The 23,061-nt window shown below is 35.1% G+C and overlaps 1 protein-coding gene across 4 annotated transcripts in view; it reads right to left on the bottom strand.

The window, feature by feature from the left end:
• The window catches only part of Pde4d (phosphodiesterase 4D), a 1,072,337-nt gene that overhangs the window by 253,628 nt on the left and 795,648 nt on the right, over positions 1–23,061 (bottom strand). The window contains exon 1 of one of the 4 annotated variants that reach the window (XM_071612586.1): positions 5,453–6,131. The exons of the other annotated variants lie outside the window; for them this stretch is intronic. Coding sequence (XP_071468687.1) covers positions 5,453–5,517 — 65 coding nt within the window. The 5' untranslated portion in view covers positions 5,518–6,131. Of the gene's footprint in view, positions 1–5,452; positions 6,132–23,061 lie in introns of those variants that run through there. 4 annotated transcript variants of the gene reach the window in all.

Here is a 23,061-nt window from a genome sequence, read left to right as displayed (position 1 = left end):
AAAAAGGGGATGGAGAACCCAGTTTGAAATGCCCTGGGGGGGGAAGCATCTTTCTTGTGGTGAATTCAATATTAATTCAGCATTTCCTTACAAATCGCCAGGCTGAATTCCTGAACTGTCAGTTATGCATTATACTTAATGAGCAGTGATTTCCTCCTCCCAGACAAGTTTAAAGTTGGAAAAAAAAAAAGATGCCAAATAAGATTAATAGATACTAATTATTTAATTACAACTTTCCTGTGATTTCTCAGAAATGAGAAATATCCCTTAACTGTGAGATCTTGTAAGGCAGATGAATTTAAATTATTGTTATTTAAATTCCTTAAGAAGTTCAATTAACTGCCACTTTATCTCAGTCTCTGCAGGAATACCAAAAACACAAATGACTATCCAGAGTTACACCTACAGAGAATAATACTATGCATGATGTTAGCAGTTACTAGCTCAGTGTTTTCAAACAAGCTGCTTGGGACCTAGCTCTTTGGAGGTACTGCATGGATAGGGATTAGATTTGGGGTGGGAGCAAAGGTAAAAACTCAGTGTATGTTTTATCATTTTATTTGTGTTTTTATATCTGTACTTATACATTTCATTTCTACAAATGTTTTTAATATCCCCCAGTCTTAAGGAATGATGTCCTTATTCTGTATACTGTATTGTAGGACACAGAGGAGCTTACTTGCTAGCAGTAGAGAATATAATGTCATAAAATCTATAATTACAAGTATCTATTGAACAGACATTTTTCAACAACAAACAGAGCCTTAAACTTCATAGTATATCATACTTATAAAAAGACAACTTCCACATACTGCAGGGTATTTAGATATATTCACAAGATAGACAATTTTTCAGTTATCAAAAATGAAATTATAGCTGGGCATGGTGTTACATGCCTGTAATCCCAGTAACCCAGGAGGCTGAGGCAGGAGGATCACAAGTTGAGGTCAGTCTGGGCAATTTAGTGAGACCCTGTCTCAAAATAAAAATTTAACGGGCTGGGGATATATAGTTCAGTGGTAAAGAAGTGCCCCTGGGTTCAATCCCAAGTACTGCCGGGGGGGGGGGGATGACAATAATATAAATAATATACACAGTAGAGGGGAACAACATGCTGAATTGAAAAGAGCCTTTGCTTTTGCTTTGGAGAAGACAGATTTGGGTTCTATCTCCTGCTTTCCCTGTCAGTTACTAGTTACATGGCCCTTACCCAGTATATTTCATCTAATAGACTCATTTTCTACTCTGTAATATGTGGATTAACAACTCTACCTTTCAATGTTGTTATGAAATCTAAATAATACATTGTACATAAAATTCTCCACAGAGTTCTCATAAATGACACTCTGTAAAACAAAAAGTGGACAAATTATTCTTAGAAAAAAGAGTGCTATGTTGAATGAAGTATCAGAGTACAGAAATAGTATATACAACTATTTAAGATACATAGGTTAAGTTGAAATTGAGAAGAGTTGAGTATTGGATTTGGGGTTATGAGTAATTTTCCTACCAACAGATTATATCTTTTTTACTCTCAACTATAAAAACCAGTCACAGTAGCCTAGGCAAATATTTTCCACTGTGATTTTAAGGCCAAAATAAGGATGTTCACCAATGTGGATTTTTACAACCTTAGGAGGAGAAAGGTAATCATAAAAAAAAGCAATTATTTATTGGTCTGAGCTGGAATGTATTCGAGAAAATTGTATCTTCCCAGTACCAAAATACTTACATTTTGGACTCTTGAGTAAATTATTTTTAATGATTTTATACACATACACACACACACAGATATACTAAACTATACATATAGAGATGAACTTACTAATATGCACATAATAGTAATATTTTTAATAATGTACATTTATAATACTTCCTTGATAGAAAAAGTCAAATAATATAGGAATAGAGTGACAAAAAGAAAATTTCTAGTACCAGCATTTCTACCTTTTTTTACCCCTACACAGTAACCACTACCAAAATCTTGGAATTAAGTCTCCCAGATTTTGTTCTATGCTTATAAACCTAAGTACAATTTTTACATATTTTATTTCATTTGAAAATCTGCTTCAAAACAAAAAAAGCTGCAGTCATATTTTGGAGAGCAGCAGATCTTTTTTTCCCCAGGTTACATAATGAATGATCTTAAATATAACAAGTGAATCCTAAAAGCTGAATATTCTGGCAGCAGGAAAGAACAAAGTCCAATTTTTTTTTTAACCAAAGTTCTCTTTACATTTATATTTGTGAGGCTAATAACTTTTTACTTAAATTAAATCATGTGTCTTAATTACATTAGTGAGGAAATATCCCTGAAATATGTTTGTAAATGGGAAAGCCCTATACAGATATCAAAATTGGAGCCATGTGATATGCAAATATTTATGGAAAGGCAATGTCATTGCTTGCTTTATAGAATTTGAATATTGTTACTGAAACAATGGAAATATAGAAAAGCAAACAATGCCTTAAATCAATATATTTGTTGATTTTATTCTTTATGGGCACAAAAATATACATTAAATTTTTTCTCAATTTCATGCATGCAACTGTTTCAAGGAAATGCTTAAAATAAATGCCATAATCACTTTTTGTTAGAACCTGGCCATATTGTAGTATCAATAAATAACTACGGAATGAATAGAAGCAATCTCTTATATACCTTATTATATAAACTCAAATTTTGTGACACCTATATTACAAGAAAAGAGAGAGAATAATTTCAAGATTATTTGTATTTCATGTTTTGAAATTCGTAAAATTTTAATGATAACTAAACCCGACTTTTTCAGAAGATGGACTAAGAGGAAGAGTGTGAAATATCGTTAGAAATTTGTTGTGAAATCCCTTTAAAAATATGACTGTGCCATCGCAACTTAATTAAGGTTTTTAAAGAAAGTTAATATGGATGAAATTTTATGGTATTTGATAGAAAAAAAAAAGAGAGAGAGAAAAAGTAAAGAAGAAGTAATGCAAACCACTGGGTTCTTGAAGAAGACATATAATAGACATCCAAAGGCACTGTTTGGTTTTGGGACCTCCCAGAGGAATGATGCAGACAGATGCAGAAAGTGGGCCAATAGAATAGAAGATGGATTTACAGAACTAGAATTAAGATGGTAAAGCCAAAGCTCCTAAGAACAAATTATTCTGAAGAGCAGAATGAAAATTTTTAAAAAAATCTTAAAAAGAGAGACATGATAAACCAGTAGGTGTCTTTTGTGGGATGTTAACTGTGAAAAAGAGTAAAGCAGGCTTTGGTGTTTGGAAAGGAATGGGAGGTGTGCAGGTGGATGAGATATTAGAATAGAAACTCTGGTGGGGAAACATTGTCCAGCTGAGCTCTGAGGCTTTTGGCTTTGTGTGCAGAGGTACAGAGTAAGAGTGCAGAGGTTTGCTTTTTTGTTTGTTTGTTAATTGAGTAAATATGTGTGTGTGTCTATACACACAAATATGTATTTTCTCTAAGAGAGAATTTGAAGGTAGAATATTGAATTTGAAGGTAGAATATAGCTACTCTATAATCCTAGTGAGTTCACCATATATAAAGATAAATAAATATAACAAGTGTGTATACTTTTTGAATGGAAAAAAAAGGCATAACAAATGGTAAATTTGTAATTAAAAACTTATTATCACCTCAGGACAAATTATTTGAAAGCCGCAGAGATACACCCAAGAAATTATATTATGAAATCAGAAGTAATATTAACAAGTAGAGCAGTTTCTGTAGTATGCAGTTATATCTAGGAATCATTAACATAAAAAGAGAAATTTATTTTTTATACAAAAATCATTCTGACCCTAACATCATGCAGAATATTTAATGTTAAATAGAGCATAGACACATTGAGAAATCAATATTTTTCAATATGTATTTTGAATTGTGGCTCTACGTATTCATGAAAATAACTCATACAATTTGAAATAGTAGAAGAGTTGTAGGATAATTGAATATGACAATCTCTGACATGTGCAGGGTGTCAACATTATTAGTCCCCAAATGAACTAATTATTGCCAATAGGGGTCAGAATTTGAAAACAAGTCTCCCGGCAATTTAGGCAATAAGGAAAATAGATTAGTTAAATACTATTGTTTTAGTATCAGATCTTTTCACTTAAGAAACATATAAATCATCAAATGAGAAAAACTCCCTAATTTTATGAATTCTGATTACTCATTTCAGAGGTTTACATTAGCTATGAAATTTTTAAAAGAATTCTAAGGATTCCCCAGTATTTTTGTTTCACAAGAAAGGACCTTACAAATATATTTGCATATGCAAATATTTTTTCAATAAACTCGAAGAGTTACTGCATGTATTCTTTTATAAGGAATGGCGAATATTATAAGAAACAAATTTTCATCTATAATATATTAAAACTCAAGGAAATCCTACTAGAGGTACTATTCTTGATTCCAGCCCACCATAAAGTACTAGTATAAAAACAGCAAACAAGTACCCACTTACATAAACACAATCTGAATTTCTTTAGCAAATAATCTGAGTATATAGATATACATTTGGCCACTCATATAATGCATAACAGATTTTGCTTGCCTGTTAATCCTGTCCCTGATCAGGGGCTCTTAATCATTTATTTTATTTTCCTTTTCTGAAACCTGATGATTTATATTTTAGAGATGAGCTTAGTTGTTTATTTAAATCACTAAGACAAACAAAATAAGATTAACCTCTGAAATAACCATACAAATATTCTATAAATAGCTATTTAAGACCAGAAGATACTTTCTTGGGAAATTTTCCTTAAGGATTATGTACTTACGAGCATATGAAACAAGTATTGGGGAAATAGAATAAATGAGAGTGAATATACATTTCATTATGGTGAAAATATTAAAATTACCCAAAATATAACTAGTAGAGAATATTATTATGACAAAACAAAACAAGAGAGATGATTTAATGATAAGTGATCTGATACAGATTTAGCCATATAGTTTGCTATTCAGGTGGTTTCATATGTTTAAAGAAACATAGCATTATTAGTTCCTAAATATCTATGCCAACAGCCAAAGTATTACTTGCAAAGACAAGCACAGACTGTCAACTTCCAGCCTGCCTGCAGCAAGCAAAAAAAAAAAAAAAAAAAAAAAGAGAAAACCAGAAATCAAATCAGACTGCGAAAAATGACAAGTCTTCATTTTCAAAATTCCCACTATATTTGCCAGTGCCTTTCCTACTTTAAAAATTATCATCAGATAAATGGCTACAGTCCACATGGAGTCAACAACAACAACAACAAAATGTGTACACCTCTTTGGATACAGCAGACAAGATACAAAGCAAAATAGAGAATAAAACAGAAAACTGTCTTTTTTTTCTCACAAAACCTTAACATCTCACACCGCATCAATTACTCACAACATATTCACATATTATGTCTTAAAAGGGAAAGAGGGAGAATCATGAGAAAAAAGGCACATTACCAAACTGCTTCTGTTGTCCTTAGTGAACTTGTTGACCTGGATCTTGGCTTCATAATAATGCTCATTTTGGGGGAGGAAAAAGAAAAAAAAAATCTTTTCAAATATTCTAATTAAAACATTTCAGCTGTCTTTCTTCAGAGATGATTTTAAATGTATTCCATTTCCAAGGGAGGCTGCTTGAAGCAATTCACTTTTCTGGGAATCCACCTCTTGCCCTCAGTCCAGCTCATCCGGGAGGTTCTCAGCAGCAGGAGTGCGTTCCTCTTTCATACTGAATTTACTCCAGTACTAGGCTGTTCAGAAGTGACAGTTTCTTCTCTGTCTTACATTGCCAAGAGAGGAACTGAATTTTGAATCTATTCTTCATCTGGGTCACAGGGGAAACCAGCATAGTGAAAGTGTCACTTGATCTCTTTTTAGCAATTCCATAATAACAGGTTAAAGGTTTCCAGCACTGAAACTACCCAGGTAGAGGAGAAAGGGAAAGAAAATGACGGGGAAGACTGGAACACGGAGAGCTGGCAGGGAAGTTTCATTTCAGGGCAACCACAGGAAAGCAGTCTTCTAGGTGGAGCAAAGAAATTAGGGAAGGAACAAAGCTCTCCAGTGTGGATTGGGTGGGCTGGTTTACCTGCCAACGTAATCTCCAGTGTGTCCCCTGTTAAAGAATCTGACTCCAAGCCTTTGTGAATGAGAACTATCACTCAATCTCTCCGTGGGGGGGGGGGGGACTATTCCTCAAGGGCCAAATGACGTCTGTAAGAAGGCAGTTCAAAACATCACAGGGAAGTGAGAAAGGAAAAAAAAAAAAAAAAAAAAAAGCAGCACTCAGTCCGGCCTGGTCAATTGCTGAAACTTACAAAGAAAGGGGCGGACCAGCTCCAGTCCAGAACTATAAACCAGCCAAGCAGACAGGAGACCTCTCAAAACTTGTAAAACTCTTTCCTCCTCTAGAAAATGAGTTGTCTGTGTTATCTGGGTAAAATCCATGAGCACCTTTATGAGGAACACACCCCTTTCCATTGAGTTTTTTATTTATTAAAAAAAAGAAGATATTTTCTCCAAGTACCAAATTGAAACACTGAAAACTAAAATTCTCATCAGGAGCAAAGTTGAGACGACTTGAGGACTTAGTAGTTCATTTCAATCAAATTTTAATAAAATGCTTCACATTTGGGGGTTGGTTGTAGAGATAAAAACTGATTCTTTTTTTTTTAAATATTTTTATGTTTTTTTAAGTCATAGTTGGACACAATACCTTTATTTTTTATTTATTTTTATATGGTACCGAGGATTGAACCCAGGGCCTCGCATGTGCTAGGCGCACGCTCTACTGCTGAGCCACAAACCCAGCCCTGAAAACTGATTCTTAAAAATTCAGCTAAATGTAATAGGCATCCTTCCATCAGGAGGTGCTGAAATGTTTAAGCTGAAAAATCCAAATGTATTCTTGCTGGACAAGTGGCTGCATGTACCAAGGCTGTTCCCTTTCACGAGGGTTTTTAAACCTTATTTTTTTAAATGATGCAAATTTCATTGATTTGTATACACAAATACTCTGAGTTTGCTAATTCTGAACAGCTCCTCAGTAAACAATGAAGCTTTACATCATGTTAGCATCTCATTTTCCAGACCAATACCTGCCCCCACATCCTACTTCTGAAATAAAAGCTGTTCTATTAGAGTACATATAATCTAAGTTGATTCCAATCCCTCCTAACAAGAAATATTTGGCCATCCTGTCTGTCGCTCTGACATTTGTACAAAGCATAGATATTCCTCTGTGTGTGCCAACTTCAATTATTTTGAATGTGAATTATCAACTGAAAAATAATTTAAGCATTCTGATTCCTTCAATGACATTAGTTAGTGTGTTGGTTCTCTAGTCTGACGTGAACTTGGTATTTATTTAGCATTTGCAGACAGGATGTTGGAGTGTAGTGGTGACCCACCCAAACAACTTGGAAAATTAATGTAGTAAGGCATCCGCCAGAGGCTCCAGCTGCTTATTAAAACAAACCCTCTACTTTTCCCCTGGTCACACTTCAAGGTGCATTTGTGATTTAGTCTTCTTTTGAGTTTCAGGCTTCTCGAGGTAAATGCCAATAAATTGATTCCCACTTAATTATCTCTTTAAGTTTTTCTGTTTTCCTATGATTGCCCAAGGACATTTGCACCTTCTTAGTTCTGACCCACATTTAGAATCTTGCTGTCACTTTGAGGCAGTTTAATTTATCACATATTTTTACAAATTCCAAAGAAGGTTTCAGAGGTATTCATTCCGGAGAGGAGAACTTAAGAGAGATTTGACTTTTTTTCTCCTTAGAATTTTAATGTGGTAAAAGAAAGAAAATGTGCAAGCACATAAAACAAAGCAACTTCTTTTTTATCTGTGACACTGTTCTCTCCCACGGAAGGTCTGCCAACTGTCTTTTGTTGCCTTATCAGAAGGAAAATGACAATGATCACAGAGTACCATGTCTGAATGTCATGTTAAGCTCTCCAGAAATAATTGGCCCTGTGTTCCCGGTCTCCCCCCACCCACCCAAGAGCTCTGTCCCAGTGAGATTACTTGCTAGTGGCCACTCCCTTCTTTGTCACTCACACTGGGAGGGCCTGTTGCAGCTCTATGAACCATTCTTCACTAACTTGCTCAAAGCTCCCTGCAGTCCCAGAGTCCTCTGAAAACCCTAACACACTTATTGGGCATCTCCTGAGTAACAGTCCCATAATGACTAATAGATCCTCCCATCCCCAAAGAAAACAAATTCAAGTGGCGAATCAGACAACATATACAACGAACCAGAATACCCACAGTATTGGGATTGGTACATCAAGATTGCTATCAAAGAGAAAGAGTGACATGTAGTATCATTAGGCTATTGAGATTTCAACTTTTCACTTTGCTTCACCCCCTAATCTTTTAAGGTAGGGACAGGTTAAAACAACAACAACAACAACAACTAATAGTACTTATTCAATATTACTGTAGGGTGTCCATTGTAAGGCAAGTATTCACACGATCATTTCTAAAATACTGGTTTTGAATGTGGGTGTCCTGTAGCTTACTTTCTGAAAAGCTTCTCAGAATGGAGAAGACATGACACTACCCGACATAGGCCTGCAATGGTGTCCAGGTAGAGGAGGATGTCAGAACCTGGGGAAACCAGGCTTTAAGAAGCATCCCTCTTTGTTAGTAAGGCTTTGGAAAATGTGCCCGTGATCAAAAGCTCCCATTATTTCCCAGAATTTCCTGAATATACTTAATTATATAAAATGTAGGCTGCTTTCTATTTGCCTGTTGTCATCATATTTTGTTGATCTATACCACAGATGTGTGAGCTCACTGGGTCATTCATCTCTCTCTCTATATATATATTTTGCTGAGTAAAGCTATCACATGACATGATGTTTCTTAAACTTCAGTCATTTGGACATCACCTACTTTTGCCATTCCTTGATAATTTTCTTCAGTTACTTGTTTTTTAAAACACTTAAAACTAAATTTAAAAAGTAACTTTATATTTACATTGTATGAGTTTAATATACTGATTGTATTTTTTTTTTACAAAATACAAATATATTTTTAAAGTATCAGTTGTTCAAATATCACCTGAAACCTCTCTCATACAACTACTCATGCCCCAAATTCAAGCGGCAACTGTCATATGGAAAACATCCACTACATACAGGTAGATATGCATCCTGAAGTGTGATTTACCTTTCTCTTACCATTCTATGAGGAGCATAACCTGTGGAATCATTGGGATTTATCAAGAACCATGAATTAAACATGAAAGCTGAAATCATCTGAATGAGGTATTACTATACAATCCAGGTTTTCTCAGGTACTATCACTTTAAAATATCCCTCTACTCTCAATCTTCTGTCCTCCAAGTAAACTCCTATTTTCAAGATTATAACAAGCATTCTACACTTTCCTGATCTGCCCTGAATAGATTTCATAGAACCATATTATAAAATAGCTACATATCCAGGCCTGCAAAATGCACTTGAATTTAAAGTTGCAGATTTGTTAAATTAGCTTTTTAGAAAAATGATCACAGAGGTACAATTTTACAGTTTCCTGTTATTCTATAGTACACACTAACATGAATGATAACAAGTCACTTTGAACTCTTACAGCATTTCCTCATTATTGAGAAGAGTTGTGGTATTTTCCTTATGTGGAGTAGAGTTTCCTGGCCATCCCTTTTATCTTACTGTACCCCTGTTTATACAATAGGATTCGAATGATTTTCCCATTGGCAAGAACCTTCTAAATGACTAAATTCCTATGAAGTCCCTTACCATTTCTCATCTCTTTTATAAAATTTCAGGTCAGTATAATAATCCGTAATATTTATTAGTATGGCATATTACACACATGCATATGTATGTATGTATAGTATGCCATAGTACATACTCTTAGGTTTCAGGTTGTATACATTCATCACAACATCCCTGCAAGATAGATGTACTAACACTAATTTCACAGATAAGCAGAGTCAGTAATTATTTATTCAAAATATTTGCACCCAGTTATTATATATCACCCCAAATTTTGCTCTTCAATATAGATATGAGTGTGTGAGTATGAGTGTGTGTGTGTGTGTGTGTGTGTGTGTGTGTGTGTGTGTGTGAGAGAGAGAGAGAAGAAAGGGATAGAGGGTGATATAATAAAAAGTTCTATCAAGTTCTTGAAATGTTTTTAATACCATCCATCCTCTTCAGTTGGACAGTGGCAACGAGCGAATACCTATTAAAAGTGGTACATGTACATAAATGATATAGGTAACAACTACAATTTTTAGATTTTCAAGATGAAATTAACAATGTCACTCTATTTTATTATTTTTAGGCATAAACACCATGTTAAGCATGTTTGTGACAATATTTTGAGTTTGTTAGCCATTAAATGATATAAGGTCTTTATCCAAACTCATAGCATAAGTAAAAGTGGCTTTCTGTTACTTGTAGAACAGATTGCATTTTGACTGTCTTTTATAGTAATGCTGAGTAATAAATGATCATTTCAAAATATAAAGATAGGTGAGAACTGACAACGTATAGATTTCAATATTGTCAACAAATTTCATTGTCTATTAAAAGATACAGAAAGCTAGTTATATAGAATTAGAACCATTTCTGTTTGGGACCAATAAAGATGACATAAAATACATTATGTGATTGCCTTTCACAACTGTGTACTTATTCAATGTTGGATTTCAAGAAAAAAGAAGGAATGAATAAAATGAATTTAAAATGTTTTAAATGCTGCTGAATTTTCTTTGCATTATGCCTCCCTTTTTCTTCTTTTATTCTTCATGTTCTTCTTTATCATAAATTTAAATGCATATATATAAAACATTATATATATATATATATATAATAAAACATACATTTTAACCCTTTCTAAATGTACTGTTCAGTGGCATTATATACATTCACACCTTCTGCCATCATCACAACTGTCCATCTCCAGAACTTTCTCATCTTCCCTAACTGAAACCTTGGATCTATTGGATAACTACACCCTATTCTCCTTTCTTCACAGCCCCCCAAAACCACCATTCTTTCATTATTACTTTCTATTTCTATGAATTTGTCTACTCTAGATGCCTACCATAAGTGGACCCATAAATATTAAGTATGGATTTAGAATATCATAGGCCCTCTTGGGCTAGCATGTGCGTGCGCATTCTCTCTCTCTCTCTCTCTCTCTCTCTCTCTCTCTCTCTCTCTCTTTCTCTCTCTCTCTCTCAGCAGGGATTGAACCCAGCGGTGCTAAACCACTGAGCTACATACCCAACACTTTTTATTTTTTATTTTGTAAAGGGATCTCATTCAGCTGCTGAGGACCTCATTAAGTTGCTAAAGCTGGCCTAGGAGATTGTGATCCTCCTGCCTCAGCCTCCTGAGCATCTGGGATTACAGTCATGCATCACCACTTGACTTTGAAGAACAAAAATTATCTTTGCATTGATCAACATCTGGTATTTTTATAAAAATCATCCTTTGAGGTTTTCTGGTTTGTTTAAATGCATACAAATATTATCAGTGCATAGCCAATCATATTATTGATAATATTAAAACTTAAGTTCCTATTTCAAATTCATAATAGACCCCCATGTTTAATCAAGTGGCTCCTAACTCTAGATACCTATGTCAGAAGACAAATAAAAATTAACTTATACTAACATAGTAATCAGAGTAATTTTTAAAAGATTTTTTAAAAGAAATAAGACCACTAGACAGATCATACTACCAAATGAAATGCTTGTTTATGAGATATATTGATGTTTTCATTAAAATAGGATTTGAAAAATAACATGTCAGAAATGCACAAGAAAAAATCTCAATAATTATTTAACCCCTGATATAACAAGTAATGAAGAAATTTATATTTTAGAAAGAAGTTTTCATCAGGGCCACGAAATTTACATTTGTACAATAACAATTTCTCCTGCATATGTTAAAACTAATGGTAAAATAACACAGGCAACTCAGGCAATTTCTCCTTAATGACATAATACTAACAAGTTTTCTTTGATAAAACAGATCTGTTTGGGGGGACAATACCTAATCATCTGGAAAGGTGTGTAAGATGCAGATAAGAAGTAGCTTTGAGAATGAGACTGTGTGCATGCAAATCTGAACTCCACTAAGCACTAGTTTGATCTCAAACAAGTTACTTAACCTTCTCTAAGTCTCAGTTTCCTCAGCTATAAAGCAGAGATAAAATAGGATTTTATGAGGATTAAAAAACACATAAAACCTTAACAAAGTATCTGGCATATAAATAAGGGCTCAATGAAAAACAATACCTGCTATTTAAAGTAAGTTTTAAAAGCGAAATCAAAGAACTATGGGAAAGGACAACAATAAAACTTGAAAGCATATGTTACTTTTTGGTACTAATACTATATTAGAGTTTGATTTAAAATAATTGCTTTATGTTTTTGTCTTGGCTTAGATTCTTACTTCTGTGATTCCCTTTATATAATAGATTATATATAGTTTTCTTGCCTCCCTTCTTACACATTTAAAGTTCATTCTTACACACTAAAGTTCTAAATTGTCTTAAAGATATCTTTCAAAGACACAAACCTTAAATTGCTGAATTAATTGATTGATTAAAATTCTTGAATATTCCTTACAGTATCAAGTACAGCCTTATTTGTGGTTAAATAAAAACTTACATCTCTCATTCAATCTATCATTTAGCCTTGTTCTTGAAAACTAGAGTTCCCTCCCCTATAATGACAGCCATACAAGCTTACATGGCTTGTCCCAAATCCACTGGGAATTCCTTCACCTTCTTCTCCCTTTTTTGATGAGTATGCATCTTACTCTGCCTGAAAGATCTAACATAAGCAGCATTAAAGTCCAACTAACTCCAAGACAAACTAAGAAGATCATTTTCCTTGGCTTGATTAGTTCTGTGAACAATTTGGGTTAATTTGCTTTATTATCATTAATTTACTTGGTGTAATGTATTGGTAGTTTATGGTTGCACAGAGGAAATCATAGGGGCATTAAAATTTCAGCTGCTGTTCAGCCACTGATTTTGACCATGAGACCTTCAAAAACACTTCGTCCCTTTCAGGTTCAGTACCCTTTTCTATAAAATGAGGACTACACATTCTTATCATCCTTCCAGGGTTCCTCTGGGATTAAATAAGAAAGCATGGTGCCCAGCCCACAATCCCACACTCTATCATTTTTGGATCTTTGCATATGTTTCTCTGGCAAGGTTATTCTTTTCCTTTTACTTCTCTTTTCCAGGAATTAATTCAGGTGTCCACTCCCCTAGACAGTTTTTTTTTTTTTTTTTTTGTCAGTCTGAATTAGGTGCTTGGCCATGCAAAGCTTTAAATACTGGTGCTACCTCCTCTGAAAATCCTTAGCAGCATCATATCATGATCCTTTCTACATTTGGCCAATTAACCACTAACTGGAAACTCCAAGGATGAAAGAAGTGTTTTACCAACCTTGTATTCCTAGGATCTGGCCCAAGTAGACATTTGAACCTCTGTAATGCTGTGAGTTCCTTGAAAACATGGAATGGGGCTTATTCAACTTTGTATTGAGAGTACCTAACACAATATCTGGCTCACAGGTTGTTTGCTTAACAACAGAAGAAATCCTTGGTCAACAGTGGCAGATAAGCCTTTTATAGATTTTCTTCCTGTGCCCTTTTGCGGCATTTTCCTCACAGCTGGAATTAGATTTCAAAAATTGAGTCTTGCTTTTTTTTGTCTTTCTTTTCATAAACTTCTATCCCTGAACATTACTTTAACCCACCTTCTTTGACAAAACAGATTTCCTATAATCTCTCTCTCTCTCTCTCTGTGAATATATATATATATATTCCCAGAGAAACAGGAACTGGGGAAAAGAAATGCACTGGGAGAAATCTTATGCAGGCATTGAGCAGACCCAGCATCATTGTTAAGAAGGGAAAATTCTTTCGTAAGTATATAAGAGAAAAAAAATCAGCCTTCATCTGGAGAAGTTATTATGCAATGTGATCTTTAACCCAGATACAACATTTGAATTCTAATGGGGGACTTTTGAAAGCTCAATTCAAAGGAAAATGACTTTTCTAAGAAAAGTTTCCCCATATCTTGCTTGTGGAATGTTGAAAAATCTCCCTGTCAGGTACCTATGGACTTATGAATGGCTCTTTTCTGGATGGGAAGACTACATGTGGTCAATGCTCTCTGAATCTATTAAAAGCCACTAAACATTTTTCTTTTTATATCAACCACATGAAGACATTGTACACACATTTATTACATAAGAGTGCTTCCCCACAGAGGTGAATGGAAGGACCAGGTCAGAACTTAGGCCTGCTGGCTCCAAAGGAGGTAATCTGAAGATGTTAGAATTCTCACTACCCTGTGCTCACCAGGCACTGGGTAAGATGCTCTGTACTCTCATTTAACATTTAAAACATGCCCATGAGCTAGTAATATTATTTCTTCCACCAAGAGGTCAAGGACCTGAGGTCTAGAGGAGGTTGGACAGCATGCTCTAGGTCTTCAATTGATATTCAAACTCAGTTTACATCTCAAAGCTAAACATCCCCTGGGGAAACCAGGGCCTCAAGAATCAAACAAATAGCATTACATGTAGCATCTCAACCAAAGACTATTTTTATAAAACCTGAAATTCCTACCAAAGGTAGTTCATAATTATCAAACAGATACAGAAAATAGTACACTATCTGGAAATTTTAGATACTAAATTGCAATTCAGCAAGTATTAGATAAAAATGGTAGGAAAGATAAACATTTTACTTCTTATTTGGGGGAATGATGGGACACTTAAGTAATTAAAAATAATCATTTTTCATTCTAGGAATTAAGACTTTCAAATATTTCAAGTAGTTTCATATGGGACAGCAAATTTATGCTTTTTTTTAAAGATAGAGAGAGAATGAGAATTTTTTAATATTTATTTTTTAGTTTACGGTGGACACAATGTCTTTATTTTATTTTATGTGGTACTGAGGATCAAACCCAGCGGCCCACGCATGCCAGGCGAGCGAACTACTGCTTGAGCCACATCCCCAGCCCCTGCAAATGTATATGTAAATGTCGTATTCAAGAATAAATTTTGAGAAATCTATTTTCATTTTAATTTGGTGATTTTTCTCTCAAAATGACTAATTTTCCTTTCTTTTTGTAAAATAATTTCTATGTGTATATCATATGTGCAGTTAATTTTTATTTATTTTTTTATAGAATGAATTAACAAATAGAAAAGCCAAGTTAGATACTATTTAACCTGACCTTGTATATCCATCTGTACTCTTCTGAAGAGAAAATTAGGCTGTTCATTCCAGGCATGCAGTGAACTCTAAAAAATAGTCACAAACAACACAGAACTCTGATTTTAGAGAAACTATTCTAGCGTGTTCTAGTATATTCCCTGTGTGTTTTTATAGAGACTGCATTGTCTGATACTTTTACCAAAAAAAAAAAAAAATTGAGTCTTAAATATGTCATCTGGCAGAAGCTGCTTTATGGAAAGTTGAAGGCAAATGAGTTGGAAGAGATAATGCCAGAATATTCTATTTTCAGGGCAGAATGTTATTCCATATGGAGGGACAATATGAGAAAACTCTCCTACCCTATTCATGAAAATTTCAGCCTTTATTCAGCTGCTAGTTCTACAGTGAGTAGGATGCCTCAATACCCAAGTTACTCCCTGATTGACTTGCAAGTAGCTAATTAACCTTTTTCTTAAGAGTCTCTTTACAGTAACTATAAATTATCATTAAAATGCAGTGATTTGGGATGTGGTACAGTACCAGGGATGGAACTCAAGAGTGCTTCACCATTAAGCTATATCCCCATTCTTTTTCATTTCTTATTTTGACATAGGTTCTCACTAAATTGCCCAGGCTGGTCTTGAACTTGGGATCCTCCTCCTCAGCCTCCAGAAAGGCAGGGATGATAGGTGTGCACCACCACGCCCAACCAAACTACAGTGATTTTAAAAAGCAACACACACACACACACACACACACACACACACACACCATAAACTGCTTTTAAAATAATAACCTTGTGAGTAGTAACTAAGGTAGGACTGTTTTGACACCTTTATTTGCTTCTGTTACAAATTGGATCTGAAATGTCCCCCAATAACTTATGTGTGAAGCCTGGGTCCCCTGTAGCACATGCTCAGAGTAGGGGCTTTTGGGAAACGTTTGTATCCATGAAGGCTCTAACTTCATCAATGGACTAATCCATTTACACATTTATGGCTGAATAGATGATTGGGAGGTGGTGGAAACTATAGGAGGTTGGAGATAATTGAGGGAGTTGGCCTTTGTGGTATGCCCTGAGGGACTGTATCTTGTCCTGGACCCATTCTGTTTCTGTGTTCCTAGCTGCAACAAGGTGAGCAGCTTTCCTCAAGTTGATGATCTGCCTCAAGAAAGTCCTAGAAATAGAGCCAAGTGATTATGGACTGAAACCTCTGAAACTATGAGCCAAAATAAACCTTTCATCCTTATAGTTAATTTTTCTCAGGCATTTTGTTATGGTGAAGAAAAGCTGACTAATATAGTCTCACTGCTCACTGTATATTATATCCAACATATTAAAATGGACCTGTATTCCATATTATACATTATTATTTTTGCTATAAAAATCTGGAAAAGGTCTTTATAACTTTGCTTTTAAAATTACATGCCTACTCTTAATCTTTTTAAACTAATACTGGCTCTTTTTCCTTTGTAATCATCTGGCATACTTGAGAATACTTGCATAATGAAAAAAAAATTAACCCACAAGTTTCTATTCAAATATAGTAAAATTTTTATGCATATTCATTTGACAATTATTGAAAATGACATAATGTTATGCTTTGAACACTTAATTAAATTTTATTCTTTATTTTTGCAGTTTTCTTTTGTATTTTGGAGCCCATAACTTCACTTTTCAGTTTTCAAACATTCTGATTGACCACAAAAAGCTCTTGGCTCTAGGTACTGAGGACCATAGTTCCTGCCATGGACAACAGAGCCATGGAGGTGGGACCAGTGAGGAATGGGAACTCTGGTAAGAAGTGACTCATGCGAAGGAGACATATTTAATATTTCCAGATAGTGTGTTATTTCCTGTACCACTTTGATAATTATGAGCTACCTTTGATAATGAGGTGAAGTAAGGCATCAAGTATTCACTGTGCAGGGGCTGACTCATGATCCACCTCATAATTGATATACAGAGGATAAAAACAAAGCTTATATTGTGGTTGCTACTTTTGAAGACCTAAAGGGGCTATTCTTCTTAAGGTTGTCTTTTTATTTTCATAATTGAAATCATGAGATTGCAAAAATAAAAATATCAAGGGTCCAGGATTGGGGAATTGAATAGCCAAATAACATATGATTTTTTATGTTTTGTTAAATTACTCTTAAAAATACTTGACTATTAATTCAGCAAGCAAGATAGACAGAATCTGAGAAAGCATGAAGTTGCTGCTGGCCCCAAAGGCCAAGACAGCAAGAAGATCATTTTTTTTTTTATCTCAGTCCAGGGATATAGTTTTGAACTGGGGTTATATTCCTATTCTAAGTACAAAACCTGGAAACATACAAAGAGGATTTGAGGCCAAAATAGACCAGAATGTGAAACTCTGACTCCAATTCTGTTTCGTTGCTCAGTGGGTATGGTCAGTGTTTTTTCTCTGAAATGGACTTTGTTTTCTAAATTAAATGGAATACATTGTTTTGCAAAATGGCACAGGATATTCAGGGAAGCCTTATTAACCAAATTTATTTTCTTTATTGTTATTATTATCATCAAATAGATAATATTATGGAAATAGAAAAAATATGGATTTAATAACCAGAGGAGCTTTTGCCCTGTTGTAAGTGGGCTGTGTGTCTTCATAGGTAGACAGTGAGGCCAAATCTCAATGCTTGAGTGACTCCCCTTACCACTGAGGGCAAAATATGGCTGCAGCTTCATTGCATATTCCATTGGAGGATGGTAACTCACCATTTCATGCTAAGCTCCGAAACAGCATGGAAAGGCCACCACCATGCTCACCTATCCAGAAAATTAAACCTGTATGCAGCCTGCCTCCAACTCCTTAGAGATCATTTCTGAAAATCCAGGTCTTCAACTATTGCTCCCCATGACTAGAAACTAAAGAAATGGATAGGAATGTTGTAGTTCACCCTGAGGAACTCCCAGCAGTCTTTGGATGATGTAATATTAATCTTGAGAATCTAAGGTCAAATTTTGGTACCAAGCATGAAGAAAGACTAAGAGGAAGCTGTTTTGGGGGGGAGGGACAGTCAGTCTTAGAACCACTTGAAGGAATGAAGAATACAATCCATTTTGTGTGAGGGAGCATTTTAGCAGGTCCCCTGCATATGTCCATGTGAGCTGTACAGTGCACAGCTTCAGGGGCTGCCATTTACACAAAACATAATGAGAACTGTGCTTTTCAAACTGTATAAAATTATGGGCTTATCTTTCTATGTCCCAAATGGTGAGACAATTTGACTTTATTTTCCATCTTAGATGTCCAAAGGCTCTAGTTGAATCACTGAGGATAACACCTGGGCTATGCAAAGAAAGTGCTATCAGATAGTGCTTAGGAGCACTGAAGAGTTATATTGTCAAAGTCTGATTACTTACTTCTCTCTGCCTCAGTCTCTATAGTTATCAAATGGGTGAATTCAGGGTGGTTGAAAGAATTAAATTAGATAATATAGTTGAAATACTTAAAATAATTCAGGAGCTCTGACAGTTCACACAGTCAAGAGCTCAAGTGTTTCCATTTTGCTCAAGCACTAGCATTTTAAGACAAAAATGATCACCACTGTATGATTATGACTCTGACTCAAGAAAATTTATGGTTCCAGAGGAAATATTTTCTGTGAACTTTAAGACTGAGAACTAGGAACAGTTTAAATAAATGCTCTTGGAGAAAATGAAAAAAATTGAATTTTGTGACCATCAATAGGAGCTTAAAAGACACTTGTGTTGGCTGGATATTTTCAAATGCAGTCATCAGTGAAAGCTAATGGGAATCCAGGAATCTTCGAATATTGGAAGCAAATGATAGGCATTCTAATTGTGAGTAAGAGCTACCAAATTAAAATTACTCCTGTTTATTTTATTTTATTCCTTTCTTTCAGGTGTCACTGAAAACATAACAAAGAGTTATGGAACCATTTGAAAAATTTTATTGAGAGGATCAAATATTTGGGAAAAGCCAATTTTTCAGAAAGCTAACCAAGCAACTTTTGACTACTGACTGATAAAATTGTCTGATGACCTTCATTTTTATTTTAATAAAAGATTAGCTGTGGCTCAGTTTTTCAACCCTAGACCAGTAACCCAGGAAAACCACCAGGGGATCCTGTGGTGAATTGAAGTTGTATTGGGTGTTGGCTAAATTCTTTCCCTCAGCCCAAAGCACATTGTGAAGTCAGAGGTGTGACCTTCTCTTACTCCTGTGAGGAGGCTTTTCTTCTGATGTACTCATTCTCATCCCTCCCCAAACCAGTTTCTAGGATATCCAGGTCACTCTCCAGGTGCCCCAGGTGCCTGTTGCCTCTGCTGACCAGTCAGTAATACTGGTGGGGATGAGCATTGGCTCAGTCATGAGCATTGGCCATAGAGCATTGGCTCAGTCATGAGCATTGGCTCAGTCATGAGCATTGGCCATAGAGCTACGGTCCATTTGAAAAGTATCTCCTTCAGATTACCTCCTTTGTGTGTCCTGTTTGTATTTTCTCATCAGAGATTTAGTCATTATCATGTCAGTGTAGGGTCTTTCAAAATCTGGGAAGATGGAGGCTCCTTTGGAGAAGGTGCTCTCCCTTCTGTGCTTCTGTCCTCTCCCCCCACCATAGCCTCTCTGTCTCAGATGCTAGGCAGGTGCTGTGAAAGAGTAAAGCAGGCTGAGAGTTAGGAAAAAAAAAACAGTTTAGAATGATGATGGACAGGAACTCCGTTTTGTCCTCCGAGTTAGGGTAATAAGGAATGACAGGTGTGTGGGGGCTGGGACATATTGAAAATGCAAACCCTCAAAGGAGTCAACTGCTATGTAGGTTGCTCCTTCTCTCAGGAATGAGAGCCCAGCACGGCCAACTTTTCCCATTTGTAAAGGAAAATGTGAAGATATCTATGAGGTCTATTCCATTTTAAATCACAGTGTTAATTCAAAACTGTACAAAGTACTGTCTGACCAGCCAATGCTGTGAAAACCAACAAAATAAGTCTGGGGTAGAGTGTTTCTTTTAATCTCTGCTAGGACAGATTGATTTATTATCTTATTACTCTTTAATAACTCATTTATATGGCGTGGCTAATGCATCAGTGACCTAATATTTCATATTTTAATAGTAAATAATAATAACTTAAAACAGCAGAATTAATTTCCAATGGTAAGCATTTCAAGCCTTTAGGGAGAAAATTTTTAAATTAGGGAATGGACTGTGACAAAATAGCAAGTGCTTTTTTCATCCAAGCATGAAACCAATACCAGTAGATTTGATTTTTTTAAAAATTCCTGGATTGTTACTCTTTAACTAATCATTAGCCAAAATCTCGGTGAGTAATTGAATGAGTAATTTGATTAGGTCAACTGGAGAAGGCAAGAGGAAATGAACATTTATTCAACACCTACTATCTGCTTGGTGCTTTATATATAAATAACTCTAAAAAATAGTTATAATTATTTCTTATTTTGTAGCTGCAAACCAATGTTTAAAAAGGTCATGCTTAACTACTCTGGACCACATTCTCACATTATACAACGAATATTGATTATCAAGTATTAATTCAGGAGCTCTAACAGCAATCAGAAACATACATACACACACACACATACACACACAAACATTTTAAAAAACAAAGTTAAATTACTCAGACAAGATCAATGCCATATTATAATTCAAAGAAAATAATTCTGTGTTGATAAATGGAGCCTTTTTAACCTTAGTTGACTCATCTCATGTGACTGTTAGGCACTGTGGACCGTGTATACATAAAGTGGCATCTCATACTTCCTTGTATCTGTCATAAAAACCAATACAGGGATGCATGTAATTAGATACAGACAGGTGATCTAATCCTTCAGAACTTTCAGAAGGGGAGATGGGGGTCTGATGAGGTTGAAGAGAGAGGGATCAATAAAAGACTGGAGGAAAATTAAGAGCTAGAAAAATCTGTCTTGATTCCAAAGAGAGTAGTAGTGGGTGGAAACTAGTTCATACATTTCCATGACAACTTCAGAGTTAACATCCTGTAAGGGAATCTACCAACATTGTGGCATTTGTTTAAGCTTCCATAAGTAGGACAGTGTGTCCATCCATGCATATCAAATGTAGTTATGGTATCAACTTCATCCAATATCACACAAATCTTACATGATTGAATCTACTATCTATTTAGAATAGTTAGTATTACATATTTATGAAGATGGACAGCAAACATGTATTTGTGGGTCACTGTAAAAAATGCAAATAAATAAAAAGGTAATACTTGCTTTAGGGAGTTCACAGTAAAAAGAGAGATACTGTGTTTGGTTTGCTTTACAGGTTTCATATCTGAAAATAACTGGCTTAGAGATTCATGTTCTATTTGTGTCCTTTCAATGTTTCAATTCCCCATTTCTTATATTTTTTAAATTCTTTTTAAAAAATGTTTTCTATAGTAGATGGACACAATCTCTTTATTTTATTTTTATGTGATACTGAGGATCAAACCCAGTGCTTCACGTGTGCTAGGCAAGTACTCTACCAATTGAGCTACAACCCCACCCCTCTTGAACATCTTAAATAATAAAGTACTTGTATCCTTTGTCACAGGGTCTACTTGAGTAGGAACTTAAACAAATACATCGCTCCCATATTTTTTGTGACATTGAAAAAGAGTTTTGACAAAAACTTACTTGGAAACTATGCATGAAAGCTGATCACAATGAGATGCATGGTTGGATTTATTTGTTCTTTGTGGAATATTGAAATGTTCCTATATTATTTTAACAAATTGTCGAGTTTTCCTAAGTGCCACATCTTTCTCTATACTACTCCTCTCTGCCATTGGCCTTTTTTAGTCACAGGTATGTGCACAAATAGGTAGGTCAATGAGAATCATAGAAAAAATTTTAAATGCCTACTTTTCACAATGCTTACTACATGAACTAAAAATACTTTTGTTATTAATGTGTGTATAGGGGTTATAATGAATAGATTATATATGCTTGTAAATGAATGTGTTATTTCTGAAAGGGAAAGAAATATAAATTTATTTTCATGTGCCTAAGTCAGTGTTACTTTCAAATAAATATTTTTTGTTGACAGTGGACAGTGTGAACCAACACTTGCAAACACATATACACACACATCCCTAAGCATATACATGGGCAGACTTGACAAATACCACTTACTAATATGAACAAACTATGGATACTGTTCATCAGTCAATTAAAAAAAAAAAGAATCCACAAGCCATCAAATATTCATGTATTTAAATTAGGTTGGTCATTAGTCAGCACTATTTAAATGCCATATGTGTCAGAATTGCTTTTCAGACTTCCATTATTTACAGCAAGTGTTCTAACTTGGGGAGGAGGAGAGGACAGATTTCCTTTAAGTATCTGAGGCCAGGAAAGGAGCTATCTGCCCCCTTTCCTCCTTCAATCCATAGGAAGGGAGAAGCCCACTGTGGACTGGGGAAGCTGGGATGGGGAAAAAGATATTTGATATGATTTTGATCTTCATTTTGCTGATCAGCAATAGGAAGGCATTTTGAGGTTATGTGGGGAGGGACAGACAAGGAGGGAGGAAAAATGAGAGAGCCTTTAAGAAAAGTTAAAACATGAAAACCTTCCCAGATCTAGTTTGGCATGTAGTAGAACACTTGCCTAGCATGTGTGAAGCCCTGGGTTTAATCCCCAGCACAGACAAACACATAAACAAACAAACTCTTCCAGACCCAATTACTTAAATATTTGATGAGAGGAATATAAAGACTCAAATTCCCATATTACAAATACGTGTAACTGCAAACCTACGGAACATTGTAATCCTTCAGACTGATGATTTAGATTTGTAATGCTAA

The sequence above is a fragment of the Marmota flaviventris genome, chromosome 5 (genome assembly GCF_047511675.1).
Source record: "Marmota flaviventris isolate mMarFla1 chromosome 5, mMarFla1.hap1, whole genome shotgun sequence".
NCBI classification, from domain to species: Eukaryota; Metazoa; Chordata; class Mammalia; order Rodentia; family Sciuridae; genus Marmota; species Marmota flaviventris.
Note: the sequence above shows the minus strand (reverse complement) of the source record. Positions and strands in the feature narration are given on the sequence as shown.